This window comes from Loxodonta africana, chromosome 5 (assembly GCF_030014295.1).
Source record: "Loxodonta africana isolate mLoxAfr1 chromosome 5, mLoxAfr1.hap2, whole genome shotgun sequence".
Taxonomy (NCBI): Eukaryota; Metazoa; Chordata; class Mammalia; order Proboscidea; family Elephantidae; genus Loxodonta; species Loxodonta africana.
Window position 1 is genome coordinate 157,114,550 of NC_087346.1, and position 16,586 is coordinate 157,131,135.

Below are 16,586 nucleotides of genomic sequence, written 5' to 3' on the forward strand. Positions count from 1 at the left end.
CATCAGGTGCAAGCAGCAACTTAAACAGGGGTGGTTTAACGTGAAGAAAGACTCACAGTGATAAAAGAACTACTACAAGGTGTTAAAGAACTCTGCAAGGCCCCAGGTCTGAGGAAATCACCTGCGGAAGGGAAGGACCATCTCCAAGGCGTGGTTCAGACCTTGTGGGGCCCTGTGGACAGCAGAGGAGCTGGCTCGTGTCCTGGGCTGGAGCTGGTCTGTGGTAGTGGGCGAGCCAAGCTGAAGGTGGCATGCAGCAGCGCTGGGGGCCACAGAGACAGCAGACTAAGAGGGGGGCAGGTGAGCAGGAAGAGCTGGGCTCTGATGGGACAGGAGCCCTGGAGTGCGTGGTGTCCATGTTGAAGAGGCACAGGAAGGTGGTGACCAGGCTGCACCAGGACTGGGGTCATCAAGGGACGAGTGTTCTGGGCATGAGGCTGGCACAGCTCCATCCGCGCCTTCCACTTTCTCCTGCCTGTCCCTCCGGTGCCCCCTACCAAGGAGAAGCGCTGACGCTTACAGGAGCTCTGTCCATCACCCCAGGACACAGCTGAGGGATGAATTAGAGCTGGAAGGCAATCTGCAGTAACTGGCACAGTTGCAGAGGGGTTGGGGGAGAAAAATCCACGACTTCCACTAGCGGGCGGGGCAGCCCAAGCTTGCTGAAGAGCTGAGAGAGCTGCTGGACATGTCAGAGGAGGAAGGACAATTGCTGACAGGTGACTGGAGGCTGGTGGAGCCCGTTGCTGAGAGGGCTGGGAGATAGATATTCAGGTAGAGACCCAGATCGTGTTGAGCTGGTGCCAGCGCACACTGTGGCTTTGCTTTAGATCGTCTTAGTTCTTGATGTCTGACAGGTGGTCTTCAGTGGCTTTGTTCCCAGCTACTGGCAGAAGCGAGCGTCAATACTCTAGATCTAGTCTCAAAGCATTAGTTATTTCTGTGGTTTTGCATGTCACGTCTGGCACACAATTACCAGGTATGTGAGGAGACAGGGAAACAAGTGAACATCAGTAGAAACAGGCCCACTGAAGTTCCAGACGGTGGTGGCATCACAGCCAGCGGTGACTGTGAGATGTGCCTCTCACACGTACCACAGGGAGCATGACTGACAGCCCCTGTGGTGCTCAGAAGTCCACCCATGTCTGCACCGAGGCATGTTCCCTCCGCTGGCTTAACCATGGCCCAGGCCGGGGGTGCACGCCAGAGTCCTGAGACTTGGGGGATGCTACAGAGAGTGAGCGAGGAGAGAGAGAGAACAGACCAAGAACGTGGGACCCTCGGGGAGGGAGTTCCGAGGGTAGAGCTGCTGGGTGGACCCGGGTGTATGGCCCTTCCCCAGCAGCACTTAGCTCCCGGGTATAGGTTTTGGGGTTCTGCACATCAGGGAGACAGCCACTGCTGAGAATGTGGGACCATCCCAAAGTGCAAGAGGCCCAGGAGCCATCCTGAACTGGTGGGAAGAGGAGGCATCCTGACTCCTGATTTCAGACTGGGGGATGTGCCTGTGGTGGGTGTCCCAGGGTGACAGCTGTACCTGGGAACCGGGGTAGGTAGGGGAGTCTCTGGTGGGCAGTGGGGCTCAGCCACGGCTTAGCAGCGCTCACTTGCTCATGCCCCCCTTGGCCCCACCGCTGCCCTGTCCTCCCTGCTGTGTTCTGGATTAGGGTGGGCTTGGTCATGACCGTTTTCAGAAAGAAACACAGGACATGCTGTTCTCCAAGGCCTCATGTGTTTTCCTGTTAATGTCCCAGAGAGCCTCGGGGTCAGCACAACTGACCTTGTGGGTTTCCAAAAAAGCCAAGACCGGGAGGTCTCAGACCAAGTCACTCATGGTTTACAGTTGACATCTTGTTTTTTAAAGAATGAAGAGTCACTGAAGAAGTGCGTTGAGGATTACATACTGAGAATTGAGAAGGAAAGCCAAAGATACCAAGCACTGAAGGCCCACGCTGAAGAGAAGCTCACCCTGTGAGTACTTGGAGTGAGGGACACAGGCAGACGGGAACTGAGAAAGGTCTGGCAAACCTAGTGGCAGACCCGTGACCACTTCAGAGGACACGAAGCAGCGGGCAGAACATTGAGTGGGGGTGGTCTGCAGACCAAGTCTGGTCTGGGGAGGGGGCAGGCCCAGGCCTCCACTGGGCTCAGCCTCCTTCATCTGTGTCTCCAGAGCGAATGAGGAGATCACCCAGGTCCGTAGCAAGGCCCAGGCGGAGGCGCTGGCCTTCCAGGCAAGCCTGAGGAAGGAGCAGATGCGTGTCCACTCACTGGAGAAGACCATCGAGCAGAAGGTACAGCTCCACCTGGGGCTTCTCGGCACAGGGTCCTGAGGCCCTGGCTCTCTGCTCAACTCTGCCTGGATCCTCAGACCTGCAGCCTGTAGGAGCTGTCCAAGACCACCTTCTAGAAGGGCCCCTGCAGGCTGCCTCTGGGCTGGGCACACATCCTGGAAGGCTGACAGTGCTCTGTACTCCTTCCCAGCCCGTCCTGCTCCGTGCAGAGTTCAGTGACTACCCTGGCCTGTTGCCACCCCTTCTGAGCATTCTGCAATTCACCTTTCTTTTCTTTAGACTAAAGAAAACGAAGAACTGACCAGAATCTGTGATGACCTGATTTCAAAGATGGAAAAGATCTGATGTGAAATCACTCGTCAGTGGCCCTCTCTCCTTCCTTCTGTCCATGTGTTTGTCTGTCCATCCATTTTTGTGTCTCCAAACAGGTCTTGTGTATTTCCTTTTCTCTCACTTTAAACTTTTTAAACTAGATTGCTTTTACATGAAGACTAAATAAAATTTCCCTTAGGTTTAAGCTCTGAAGTTGCATATCTCCGGTCTTGATTACAGTAAAGGTGCCCTGGCTTCGGGCTGAACCAGCCCACAGCTGCTGCCACCCACCCTGCCCCAGCCTTCCCACACTTCTGTCCCACATGGGCTTTCCACACCTGTAGCTCCTCATGGGCACACTTCAACCCACAAGGGTTAGTGCCACCTGCAGGCACGTTCTGTGGGGCATGCAGCCCAGCTGAAGGAGCAGGGACAAGAGGGACAAGCCCTGAATGGACCGTGTCCTGCCCGCTCAGCCCTGGCTTCTAAGACCATCCACATGGCACTGGGGTCGGGGGAAGTGTGTCTCCACCTCACAACCACAGGTGAAAATCTAATGTAAGCAAAACTATCAACTGCTGAGGTGTAGTGGTCAGCTTTATGTGTCAACTTGGCTAGGCCATAGTGTACCCAGTCATTTAACCAAACACTAATCTTGGTGTTGCTATGGAAGTATTTTGTAAAAGTGGTTAACGTCTACCATCAGCTGACTTTAAGTAAAGAAGATTTATCCTAGACAACCCGAGTGGACTTCATCCAATCCATTGGAGGCCCTAAGAGCAGAACTGAGGATTTCCTGAGGAAGAAGAAATTCTGCCTTAAGTTTGTGTATGTAATTGCCTTACTGGTTCTGTTTTTCTGGAGAACTCATAAAATTTTGGTTTTGAGATTCTAGAGGAATAGAGTCTTAAGAACAGTTTTCCAATTGGTTCTGGGATTTCTGGAGTTGGTTCTCTAATCTGGTAAAATTGAAAGCCACTAATGAAAGCCACTAATGACTATTTCCTGTACTAAAGAAGGCACTGATAGTCCATGGTGTGATGTGGCAATAGAGATAAGAAAAACATAACCGTTGGACATTCCTAATCAAATACATAAGGAACCCTGGTGTCACAGTGGTTAAGCATTGGCTGCTAACCAAAAGGTTAGGGCTTCGGAGGCATCCAGCGGCTCAGTATAAGAAAGACCTGATGACCTGCTCCTGTGAAGGTTTATTGCCTAGAAAACCCCGTAGGGCAGGTCGTCACACAGGGTCGCTGTGAGTCAGAATCGATTCGAGGGCACCTAACAACAGTAAAATACTTGGAATAGGGAAGGTTCTGTGTTATCATGTATCTGATAACTTAGGTCGTTATAGTCAAACTTAGGAGACTAGCTGGTTGCTCCTGTGTTGGAGAAAGTGGGGAAAGAAAAAGATGAGCTCAGGGCTTCAAATTCTTAGCTCAAGTGCTGCATAAATGACCTGAAAGTGTCTATGACGTGAAAAAAACCGTTATATCCTGTAGCCTCAGAGCTGAGATCGCTGGAAACCAAAACCAGAGTCTCATCTGTAAGTGGCTGAATTGCAGTGAAAGTTGAATTCCTAACCTCACAGTGTCTGTTATTAAAGTGAGGGCACTGATTAGGAAGGAATGAAATCCTGAAAATTAGAATGGGGACATATGAGCAGATCCTGAAGAAGCTGGGGACATTGAATACCTAGGCTCTGCTGAGTCCCCTGTGGTGTAGTGAATTACTTCATATGGCCCTTGTAGCCACGCATGGTCTTGTGATTCCCATGAACTGGGTGGGACTATGCACATAAGGTGCTTATGGCCCACCAAGGGGATTGGGCAGCGTGCTAATAATACAAATAAGGTCCATTGAACTCCTGCAGGGGTAGGACTATGCGAATAAGGTGGATGGAACCCTAATGAAGGGATTGGTCAGTTTTGTCATCCTGCTAGGCTTAAAGGAAGCCAACCCCAGAGACAGGAAAGGAGACATCACTACTGTCAAGGAGAGCCAAGAGTGGAGTGCATCCTTTGGACCCAAGGTCCCTGCATCGAGAACCTCTTAGACCTAGGAGACATCTGTAACACCAGAGATGGCGAGGGGTGGCAAGCACAGCAGTCTATTGTCAGAGAAACAGCAGCAGCAGAACCAGGAGACCGGTGCAAGACGGCACAGTGGGCTTCCCAGCCCACGCAGCAAGAGAGCTGAGTACCTTCTGGCAGAGGGCTTGCCGGTGGAGTGGGGTGCCTCTAGGCGCTTATCAACGGAGCTAAAGAGTTTGATAACACCTGCCTGAGCAGGGCAGAAGCCAGGGCTGAGAGGAGCCTGTCCTCACGTGGCATGCACGGCAGAGAGAAGGGCCTGCCTGAGGGCATGGCTGAGAAGCTGTCCTGACCAAAGAACTGCACTCCAAATCCTTCCTGATCCTCAGCTGTAACCTGTTACTTCCCAAACAGACCAGTGTGGCCATCGCAGAGCTTTATCAAACCCAGCAGAGAAGTAGAGAGCACCATGGGAGGGGTGGCTGGTGTCAGCGTCAGTATAAAAGATTGAAGAGAAGAGTTAGCCTGACCTCCACCTCGTGGGCGTCTGCTCTGGGCTGGTGCTGACAAGGATTCTCCTGTCTCACTCCCCTGAAGCCAGACAACGAGGTCTGAGGCCACTATGCCATTTTTCTATCTTCTTTGCCAGTGACAGCAGCCCCTCCACCCGGCTGAGGAGATTAACCTGGCTTCGCCTGAGGAATCTGGAATGGCTTCCCTCCCCAGAGGTAGTTGCCTTTCAAGACACCGCTGCTGATTCTCCACCGCCCCTAACCACACGCAAGTTTCAGTAGGCCTCAAAAGATGAGGTATGAAATCGAGCCACGAGGAGGTACGCTACTGTCCAAAAGAACTGGATGATTTTTCTACTTTATACAGACAAGTCCAGGGAACATTTGTTGAAGTGGATATGAGGAGTGGGCCTGCCAGGCCGCCTTATAGATTGCAGGGTTGCCAGTCCCCACAGTCACATAAGCCAACTCCTAATTCCTGAGTCAGAAGCCAATGCAACGAGCTAACTGGTTCTGTTTCTCTGGAGAACCCTGTCTGATAACGTAAGGCAACTAACCAGAACAGACATTGTAACTCATGACAGAACTCTGTCCCTAAAACAAAGCTTCAGAAGTATGAAATAGTGGTCACAAGAGGGTCTCTGAGTTGACAGACCTCCCTCGTCCCAGCTGGGTGTTCAGGCTGTGTCATCAGTGCCAACCCCAGGACCTGGCACGCAGCAAGCCTGGCTGCAAAGAAGGGTTCCACATTGCATGCTCAGTGAGCACTTGGACTGAGCTCTGTCGAACTCCTTGTGCTTGCATCTGACACCAGTCCTGCGTTCTGTACGTTCTGACAGCGTGGTACAGTGGGTAGAGGCCAAGAGGTGGAATGTGGGGGGCAGTGGGGGGACACTGGGACAGGCCCAGTGGAGGCAGGGCAGCCAGTAGGGGCAGCCAGGACCCCCTGGACACAGACGGGTCGTGCACACAGGGCTGGCCTGGACACTGGCCGCTGGGCTTGGAGACATGGCTCCAGGCCCCAAGCTGGGCTCTCACCCCTCAGGGCTCTGAACCTGCTGGAGGGCACAGATAGGACACCCCCCCCCCCAGAGTGTCCGCATCAGGAGGCCTGGGGAGCCAAGAAGCTGCATTTCTAACTCTCAAGAGGTGCTGCCACCATGAGAACCACTGAGCCAAGCAGCAGGCAGAGGGCGCAGGACCTAAAAACACAGCTGGCCACCGAGTTACAAGATATTCCCTTTCAGGCCTAAGGAGTGGTCCTCCAACAAACAGTGTTTTATCTCATCAGCTGGCGGGGGCGGAGGGGGGGAGCTGCTGTCCAAGGTCAGAAGGCTCAGTCAGGCAAGCAGCCGACTCGTAGACTCATTGGGTTTGGGGGCCTCCAAGCATCTCGGGACCTGCCCGTGGGCCTCTGCTCATGGGTGGCACAGGGCTGGTGATGGCCCAGCCCCCAAGCCCTGAGGTCCTCCCACCAAGGACTGATCACTGTGGGACTGGGGTGGTGGGGCACTGACTGGGTGGGGGAATTGGCAAGGACAGGCCCCTACGTGACCAGTGGAGCTGTGCCTCCGAGCTGCCACCAGGGTTCGCTGTAGCCTGTGAGCTGCAGTGCAAGGACCGGCCAGGCACACTGCCTCCCCTACCTCTCTGTCCCTTGTAAGGGGTAATGGCTGATGTGGTGTGGCCAAAAACCAGCCAGTGACAGGGGACCAGGTGGCATGGGATCCCAGGGAGCCCCTTGCGCTGACCCCGTCAGGCAGCCACACTGGGCATGAAAGGCTTCCCGGCCCCCTGGTCCAGGTCCAGCCTTGGGGCGCTCTGCAGAACCAACCTGGAGATGAGTATCCCCGACTCCTCCTCAGACCCATCTCCCCCACAAGGCCACTCGCCTGTAAAGGCAAATGGTGGGCATGTCCCTGTCCCACTTTCAGGGGGGCCCTGGGGTAGGGATGGGGGTGGGGTGGAGGACTCCGGGCATGGGAAGGGGCTCAGGCTCGTCCCTACCCCGCACCCCTTCCTCCCATCCCGCCCCACCCTTCTCCCTGCTTCCCCCGAAATGGTTTCTGCCTGTGATTCACTTCTGCCACACGTGTCCCAGGCGTCAGAATCAGACAGCTGGAGGGGCAATTCCAGGTGAAAGCTGCGCGGGCCCAGCCTGGACCTGCAAAACCCACTAGGCGCTGCATCCTGGGGCGGACCTGTGTTGGCCTCGGGGGCAGGCCGTGCAGGGCGCGGGCGAAGTAGGGCGGGGACGGGGGGTCCTCCACTGAGGACTCCAGATGCCCACTGAGCATCAAGGTTTGGGCCCTAAGGGTGAGTTCAGGCCAGCCCAGTGCAGGCACAAGAGTGACAACAGCCATGAACCCAGGGGCCCCTCACACCCACGAGGGACCCAGGGCCAGGTCCCAACCATCGAGGTCCTCACTAGCCCTCGGTGTCACACTGGGGAGAGTGAGCTATTATGTACTGGCCAGAGCTGCCATCTGCTGGACCCCTATCCCACCCCCCACCATGGACAGCAGTCCTCACCTTACCCCATCCTGGACAGGGATGCCCCATCCCACCCCCACCCTGCAGAGGAACCCCCATCCCACTACCACCCCTGAAATGGCCCCCCTATCCCAACCCCACCCTGGACAGGGACCCCCATCCCAATCCCACCCCTGGACAAGGACCCCCCATTCCACCCCCACCCTAGACAGGAACCCCCATCCCACCCCCATCCTAGTCAGGGAACCCCATCCCACTCCCATCCTGGACAGGGACCCCCCCATCCCACCCCCACCCCTGGATAGGAACACCCATCCCACCTGGGACAGAAACAAGCACACTCCACCCAGGAGGAGCTTGGAGATAAAGACTTTTGAGAATCTGGCCAAAGCCCATTACCCAGACAAGGGACCCGAGGCCCACAGGGACCAGTGGCCAGCACCTGGAAAGAGGTCCCAGCTGGATGTGTCAGCACAGGGTCCTGGGGGGCGTGGGTACAGGAGAGGCCAGGTCCACAGTTCTCAGCCAGATGCCTTTAGAGCTCACCAGCTGTCTTCAGGCTCAGCTTGCTGCAGGCGGATAGGGCTGTCCTCGGCATCCTCACCTGGCCAAGGGTGCTTCGGGGTAAGCCAGGCAGACCATGTGGCCACAGGGTTGTCACCACTCTGCAGGGCAGGATGCAGGCCTCCTGGAGTCCTTGCACCCTGCTCTGCTGCCTGTCCCGGCCACTCCCAGGGCCATGTCCCCCACGGGGCCTCCGTGAGCCAAGCCCAAGTCTGCCGGGAGAAGGCCACAGCAGGGCAGCTGGAAGTGTTGGGGCGGCCGGCCTGGCCTGGGGCCACACTGAGGACACAGGCAGCGTCCTGGGCTGGAGCCTCTCTCCCGGGACAAAGGGGCCTTGTGCAGCTGAATGGGTGTTTATCCTGGAGCCCGAGTTAGCTTGGGGCTGCGAGCGCCGGGCGGGGCTCTGGCACTGGTCTTCCGAGAGTAAACATGACCCACGCTGGGCACACTGTGGCACTGGAGTTCCGCACGCCGGCAACCCCTGAGGGTCTCTGCAGTCAGCACACATGGAGTCCCTGCCAGGATGGGGGATGCAGGGGGGGGCGGGGCTGCCCCTTGCTGAGCAGGAGAGGGGAATTATCACCAAGGCAGCAGAAGTCACAGGTCTTGCTGACAGAGCTCCCGAAGGGCTGCCCCCACCTTCCCATCATGGCAGGCGAGGGTGACCAAACCTCCCCATGGTGTGATAGGCTAGGGCCTTCGGTGGTGACACCAAGCTGGAGTTCCTGCCTGTTGTATCGGAAGCCCACCCCCACTTCCCCCCACTGTCTCCCCCACTCCCCGTCTCCCTACAGCTGTTGCCGTCCTTGTCCTGTGAGGGTGACCCAGGGCACTGAGCTCCTGCACCTAGAAGCCCAGGTCTATGGGGCTCAGCCACCTCCCACCCCTCCCCGTAAGGGCCCTGGGAGGAGATCCAGTCACCCGCCCAGCTCTTTCTAGCCAGTCAGGTGTTGCCTCCACCCACAGCTGCCCCAGTCCAGATGAACCCCAAACTCCCCAGGCCCCCTGCACAGTCCAAGCCCATGAGGGTTGCTGTGCAACCCAGTGGGTGCCCAGAAGGCCCGTCCTTGGTTTGGCTGCCCCATCCAGGCCACCCCCACCCTCCGGGAAGGGCATGCTGTTTGTGCCCATCTGTGCTGCTCTTCCAGGACCCTCCCTCTACTCCTCTTAAACCCAGCTCCGAGTGTCCCGCCCCCAAGCTCCCGAACCCTCCCTCGGGGGCTGCCCTGGGTGAGCTGGCCTGTGTCTCTTTCTCCGCCAGGAGGTGTTGACCTTGGAGGGGCGGGACAGTGCCCACAGCCACCCAGGATGTAGGAGCGCGTTGTGAATAGGCTGCCATCCCCTGCTCAGCCCACAGCTGCTGGGGCTGTTGAAGCCAGAGGAGGTGGGTCCTGACAGAGCCTGGCTCTCACTGGGGCCTGTGGGCTGAGGGCATGCGGTAGGGGGTGCCGCAGGTCGGGATGGTCATGTGGGAGCAGAGGCGCACAGGTGCGTATCCTTGGGCGCAGAGGTGAGTGTGCGGCCGTGCCTGTGGGGGGCCACACATGTGGGGCCCGGCACGTGGGTCTTGAGCCAGGCTCCTGAGCTGTTAGGCCGTGCAGTCTGCAGGGGGTGCTGTTGGGCTAGGCTGAGCAGCCGGACCAGCAGCCCGCTCTGCGCCAAGCTCGTTGGGGCTGGTGGTATACCCAAGCACCCCTGCCTCCCTGGCATCCGGGCCTCAGGGCATCCAGGCAGGACCCTCACTCTGAGGCAGAGGATCCAGCTCGCCACCAGGTGCTGCCCCGCTGGGCTGGCTGGGACCCAGGTCCCGGGTCACTGTCGTCCTCGCCTCCCAGCCTCCTGGCTCTCCATGGACCCTCCACCACTCACCCAGGACCTCTGGAGCTTGTGGAGGGCTGAGCCCAGTGGTAGAGGCTGGGAGCACTAGGACTGTGGGGCAGGGGGAGCCCAGCAGGGACAGCGCAAGGCCATGAACAGCTGGGGGAGCCTGGTGGAGTAGAGGCTGTGGGGCAGAGAATCCCAGATAGACCCGCCCCCTCCCTCCTCTGGCCCATCCTGTCCCACCCGCCATGTTCTGGGAACAAGCCCGTGCTGGGGATGCTGCACCCTCACCTCCTTGGACCACCAGCCAGACCCCTGGCACTCGCTCCTCTCCCTGCCTGGTGTGCTGGGTTCTCATGTCCCCCTTCCCCCTCTAGAGTTCTTCGGGAGTTCCCGGGACTCCTCCAAAAAGCTCGGTCCCACCCCCACCCCATCCTGCCTAACTTGCCTCTGCAGCAACACCAAGATGGGGCATAAGTGTTAGTGGAATGAATGAATGAATGAACGAATGTGCAGTGGGAGCCCCCACGTCCCTGCCTCGACTCAGCCCCCTCCAGCCTGCCGGGAGCAGGGGGTAAGGCAAGGGCAGGGGGTGGAGAGACAAGAGGACACTGAATGAATGAATGAGTGCTTGTGCACCAGGAGATCCCATGCCCCTGCCTCAACTCAGCCACCTCCATGGCCCCCATCCTTCCACCCACCCAAGGTCACAGGGGATAAGAGAGGGGCAGTGGTTGGGGGGATAACAGGGCATAGATTGAATGACGTAGAGTGAATGAATGAGTGGGCAGTGTGGCTGTGGCAATGGTCTGGTGTCCTCCCCATCTCCCCACACCACCAGGGGCGCCTCTGTCCCTCTGTCCTGTCCCCCTTCAGTCAACTCCTCGCCTGTCCGTCCATCCCTCCTCCGCTCCCACTCCTCGCCCAACTGAACTTCGAGGGGCCTCAGGAGCCCATTGTACAGAGGGAGAGGGCGAGGTCTGTGTGGGGGCTCTGGGAGGGGCTCCAAGGGGCACTGGGTGTTTGTTTTTGATAGAGGATCGAATGAGAAGGGCTGTGTTTGCCGAGTGGGGAGACACTCAGCCCTGAAGGGCCTCCGGCCCTGGAAGAAAGGGCTTCTGTGTGGGTGAAGCGTGGCCGCTTTGTGTGCTGATGGAGTGGGGGCACGCACACCACCCTGGACCTGCTGTCTGCTCTCTGCAGGGGAATTGTACTTTGGGGCCTGGGGACAGGGAGTTTCTCAGTCAGCAGGCCGTGGCTCAGGGAGTAGAGGCAGGGGGCCCAGGCCTGCCTGGGGGTCTTTCTGGCAGGAGCCCCTATGTTAACAGAACCCCTCTTCCACACCTGGGGTTACAGAGCCCTTTCCGGGCAGCAGAGGCACCAGGCCGAGTGCCAGGCGGCAGTGAGTCCAAGGGAGTCCTGTTGGAGGAGACTGTCTCCTGAACCTCTCTCTAGGGGGGTGCTCAACCTAGCCAATGATTCCGGGGCAGTACCTGGGGTGGAGGGGACGATGTTGGACAGGGCCTCGGGTAGAACCCTCCGTGTCCCTCCAGAGGGTTGAGGCCTGAGCCCCACGGCCTGTGGGGACACATTAGTAGAGAGGCCCAAGGGAGCTGGACAGAGCCAGCCCCTGCCCAGGCCCTGTGCATCTCTCTTGTCCACCCCCCACAACCCACGCCCTGGCCCATGCCCAGCTGCCCAGGCTATGCCTGCCCCCTTCCCAGGGCCCAGGGCTGGGGCTCCTGACAGTAGGCCTCCCTGAGGCTGACGAGGCTGGCTCCAGGAGGGGCAGTGCTTGCTACTCCTTAGGGCAGGATGGGGCTGAAAAGTCATATCTGGGTAGACCCTCACAGGAACCCCCCACCTGCCTTGCAGCCAAGTGTCCCATCAGCCAACGAAGGGCTTTGCATACTTGGTCATTCGTCTGAGTGACAGACATGTACTGAGCTCCTTCTCTGTTCCAGGCACTGGGGGCGCTGGAGCAAACCTTCCCGCTGAGGGTGGGGGCCGGGAGAACGGAGTGAACCGATAAACAAGCAAATGTGGAATATATCTGGAGTGACAGTGCCTTGAGGGGGGACAGACGATGGGAGGAAGGGGTGTAGGTGCATCTTGGGTGGGACCCAGATGCCCCTGCTGTGGACAGTAAGGTCCCATTGCTTCCTTCACGACATCCCCTACTCCCCCGTTCCCCTCTGTCCTGCTTCCTCAGCTGGGACATTCACCCCACACCCATGCCAGCCTGGGAGGCTCCAGGGAACCCAACGTGGGAGAGGGACCTATGTTAGCAGAACCCCCTACCCTGCCTTGGGAGGGGCCAGCCCTGTACCCTGATATGGCCTCAGTTTCCATAGGATACAGGCAGCCCCATCCCCAGATGGCCCTGTCTGGTGGCCAGGTAGGGGGGTTGCTCTCCCCCTGCTCTGGGACACCACATCCCTTACCTCTCTGTTCTGCACGGAGGTCCTGGGCCTGAGCTCCTCTGGGCCTGGAAGGCTGCCTCCCTGCCAGGACCACCCCCATGGCCCTCACAGGCTGGGGCCCCTCGGTGGGTCGCCCTGTACCAGGCCAGGCAGCTGAGAAGCTGGGCACTGGGCGGGCCCGAGGTGGGGGGCGCCTCTTGCATAAGCTCTGCGCTGCGGAGGCCTCGAGGAATCAGAAACACATGGCCAGGCCAGCCCAGCGTCCAGCCCCCAGGCGGCTCATCCTCAGAGCCATGCCAGGGCGGGCCCAGATGGTGGGGATCAGGCCGGGCCAAGCCAACCCATCCCAGCCCCTCCACCCCCCAGCTCAGCTTGCTTGCCCCCACAGCCTGGAGGCTCACACATTTGCCTTCTAGCTGAAAGGTTGGGGGCCCTGTGAGGGTAGTAATGCTAGGGTCTGAAGAAGAACCTTCATCTCCAAGGCATCAAGGAAGGCCCCTACCCCAGCTCCTATGCCCCAGCACCTCCTGGAGCTCTACAATGCCCCTTGACTTCAACACGGGCACCTAGGAGATAGGCCCTGGGATTTGTCTTCTCTTTGGGGGAGTGAGGAAGACTGGCCCACAGACACCCAGCGAGGAGGGTGCAGACTGGCCCAGAGACACCCAGCTGCAAGTGGCAAACAGCACAAGCCCCCCAGCTTCCCCCAGGAGGGTGGGCTCAGCATCCAGGAGTCACCTCCGAAGGGTCATTTGTGCCATTTGTGCCAGGACTCCAGGGCTTGGAGCTTCTCCTCACACCTCCCAACCCCCATTCTCCTTGCAGTTGAAGCACAGACCTAGTGGGCCAGACTGGGCCAGCCAGCAGCCTGGGGGACTTCCAAAGGAGGGGGTGCCGAGCTGGGTGGGGCCAGGCCTGGGCCTCTGCTTGCTGGTGCCCTTGTGCTGGACCCCTGGCTGCTGAGACACCGCAGCATCACGGGGTGGTGGGCACACCTGTGGAGCTGTGCAGCCAGGGCGGGTGCAGGCGGCTCCACGCGCCCCGACCTGCCCGTGTGCCGCTTGCTCCCCCAGGAGCCCGCTCTGCCAGGTGCCGGTTGGCCTGCCAGGAGCATGAGCTCATTTGACTGGCCCCACGGGCAGGGCGGGGCATAGCGGCTCCCCACCCCACTGCGACGTGACTCCCTGAGGTCACACAGCCCCCCTCTGCGGCTCCCTGCCCTGCCCTGGGTCATCCGCCACCCCTCTGCTTCCCGGAGCACGGCAGCGGTTCTGAGCCCCAGCATGCCCCCGCACAGAGAGACGTGACAACCTAGAGGGGGCTGTGATGGGAGCCGAGCTGGAGGACAGCCCCAGGGTCCTGCAGGGCAGCGGGGCGGGCACAAGCTGTAGAAGCGTGAATGGACACAGAGACCAGATGCCTGCTGTACACAGGGCAGGGGTGTGCCGGGGGTGGAGGGCCTTGAAGACCACAGCAAGGGCGGGACCTCACCCAATCAACTTTCCTGGCTACTAGCGTGGCCACCATGGGCCCAGGGCAACAGGAGGGCTTCATGAAGGTGGGCAGTTACTGTTATTGTTGTTGATATGTTTCTCTTGAACTCTGGGCGGGCTACTGGCGTCTTCTTGCCAAGCAGGAAGTGCCGGGGGCTCTCCCCGCGGGATGCCAGCCAGGTCTCCACGGCGGTTCTGGGAATCCCCCTCCCCACACGCCCAGAAGCAGGCATGTACCTTCGCCCCGAGCCCAGGCTTGCCTGGCCCCGGGTGCCCCACGGGCCCAGCCTGGCACTCCCCTTCCCCTTCCCAGGGTCAGTTAGATAAGGCCTGAGCTGTCTCAGACAGTTGGGACAGGCACCCAGACCTTGGGAGGGCTTCCTGGAGGAGGACCCCAGAACCAGGGAGGGCAGGGACACACCTCAGGCAGGGTGGGAAGGCAGAGGGGACAGGGATTAGGTGGGGGCTCTGGGGCCCTGGGCCAGGGCAGCCCCTTGTTCTCTCTCTCTGGCTGTCCCCTCCCACTGGCCCAGACTCTGGAACCCATCCCCCTCTTCCCAACGAAGCCCCAAACCCCAAAACCAGGACAGGGAGGAGGCAGTCAGCCCCTCTAGACATGAATCCAGGGTGGGAGGTGCCCCTGGGAGGGATAGCCATCACACCACCTCCACAGTGACTGTGACCAGGGAGATCAGAAAGGGTAAAAGGACCCCCCACCCCCGCCAGGGTCAAGCCCTGTGAGGAGTGGCTTGACCAGGGTCTTCACCTGGTGTGGCTGTGTTGGGACCCCCTCCCCAGGAAAGCTCACATAACCTCACAGGCCCCTGGGGCCCCATTTTACAGACCAAGAGACTGAAGCTTGAAGACGGCCCTACAGCTCAGACCTTCGGCTCTGAGGCCTGGGAGCCAAGTCCAGAAAAGGGGCAGTTCTCAGGGAGGGCCTGGGCCAGGGGCAAGGATAAGCCTGGGGCCCACGTGGCTCCTCAGAGGGCAGAGGACTGGGGACTTTCTGGGGATGGCCTGTCAACAGTGACCTCTGGGCCCGGGGCTGTGGGAGATGCTGGGAGGAAGGCTAAGGTATGGGAGGAGACATGCTGGGGATCTGAGGGGCAGTAGCATTTTGGGTCCTGGGGGTGGCGGTAGCTGTCCCTGAGCCATCACCAAGCACTGGGAAGAGGGGTGCGGGAGGGTGATGTGGCCAGAGTGCTGAGCTCAGCCCTGGCTGCACTGAGCTGGCACCTGAGCCACATGGAGGCTGGGCGTGCTGCTCCCAGCCTGACACCCACGGGGAGGTGGCTTGTTCAAGTCTCAGCCGTATCCAGCTTGCCCCTCCCTGGGTGACAACCAGCCAACACTCCACCCCCTCCCCCAGGGAGAGCCTGACACCAGGAGTCCTCCTGAACTCAGGTCTGCTGCTGTGGGGGCACAAGGCCAGGCAACAGTCTGTCCCTGATTCTGAGGTTGGATGTGCGGCTGGGAAGGAGTGAGCTGCCCATTCCGGGGCCTGTGCTAAGGGCTTTCCAGGCCAGGTTGCTGGGGAGGAGGGCTAGGGGAGGAACAGACAGCTGAGGGGGACGGTCATAAGGGGCCCATGAGGCCCAGCAGGGTCAGAGGTGTCCTTGGCACCCTGGGGGGCGACGAGGCAAGGGCAGAGAAATCACTAGCCCTGCTCCATGGGGACACCTTGGCTTGGCTGTCCCCTCTGAGGAGTCAGTCACTGGGGGAGGGGCGCTAGATGTGGGAAGGAGGGCAATGACAGATGACTATGGAGGTCTCCCCAGCCCTTTACAGAGCAGGCACCTGGGCACCCAGCAGACACCTGGATACATAGCAGGTGCCTGGGCACACGGCAGGCACCTGGACACCCAGTAGGCACCTGGCACACAGCAGGCAATCAACTAGGCACATAGCAGGCACCTCAGCACACAGCAGGCGCTCAGCAGGAGCCCCCCCGGCTTCCTTGGGGTCCTTCAGGGACCTGGGCAGCGTCTCCTGTGCCAGTGGCAGGGGCTGCTCAAAGCCCTCAGGGAGTGGCTGATTGTGCCCTCCCTGAGGGGAGGGAGGAAGAAGGCGCTGTTTGGTAACACCTTGGGCACAGTGACAGTGTACAGTGAGCTGCTTTGCACAGGGGTCAGGGCCACCCACACCTGGGAGCCACTGATGCCGGCCCTAGGCCAGATAGAGGCCACCAGACAACGTGGGGCGGAGGCGGGGGGGTGGTGGGAGTGGCAGGATGGGCACCGGTCCTTGAGGTTAATGAAGGTGATGGTCTGTGGCTACCTTGGGCACCAGGGAGCCCCCACTGGGTCCTCCCCTCAGTGAAATCAGAACTTAGGATGGGATGAGGGGCGGGGCGATACAAGGTGCGGCTTTTCGGGGGAGGCTCCCTGGAGGAAGAGTATTCCCTGCCCCCGTGTTAACTGTGGGGCCAAGCCTGACTGAGCCCCTCCACACTCCCTGCCCCCCCCACCCTCCTCATCCCTTCTTCACCCTCCCTGCCCCCATCACCTTTCCTGCTCCCTCCCCATACCTGCCTCTGGGGCTCCCTGTCCAGAGTTGCCAGTTCTCAAGGCTTCTGAGGGAGATTCCCATCAGCCCTGGAGCCCGTGGTTTGGTGCAGACACCTGGGCTGGGGGAA

The 16,586-nt window shown here is 59.5% G+C and overlaps 1 protein-coding gene across 4 annotated transcripts in view; it reads left to right on the plus strand.

The window, feature by feature from the left end:
- The window catches only part of TACC3 (transforming acidic coiled-coil containing protein 3), a 23,103-nt gene extending 17,328 nt beyond the window's left edge, over positions 1–5,775 (plus strand). For 3 of the 4 annotated variants that reach the window (XM_010591353.3, XM_064286137.1, XM_010591352.3), the window contains exons 14-16: positions 1,865–1,971; positions 2,174–2,294; positions 2,574–5,775. In XM_010591353.3, coding sequence (XP_010589655.1) covers positions 1,865–1,971; positions 2,174–2,294; positions 2,574–2,639 — 294 coding nt within the window. In that variant the 3' untranslated portion in view covers positions 2,640–5,775. The remainder of the gene's footprint in view (positions 1–1,864; positions 1,972–2,173; positions 2,295–2,573) is intronic. The other variant, XM_064286138.1, reaches the window with a different exon arrangement.
- Positions 5,776–16,586: the final 10,811 nt, after the last annotated feature.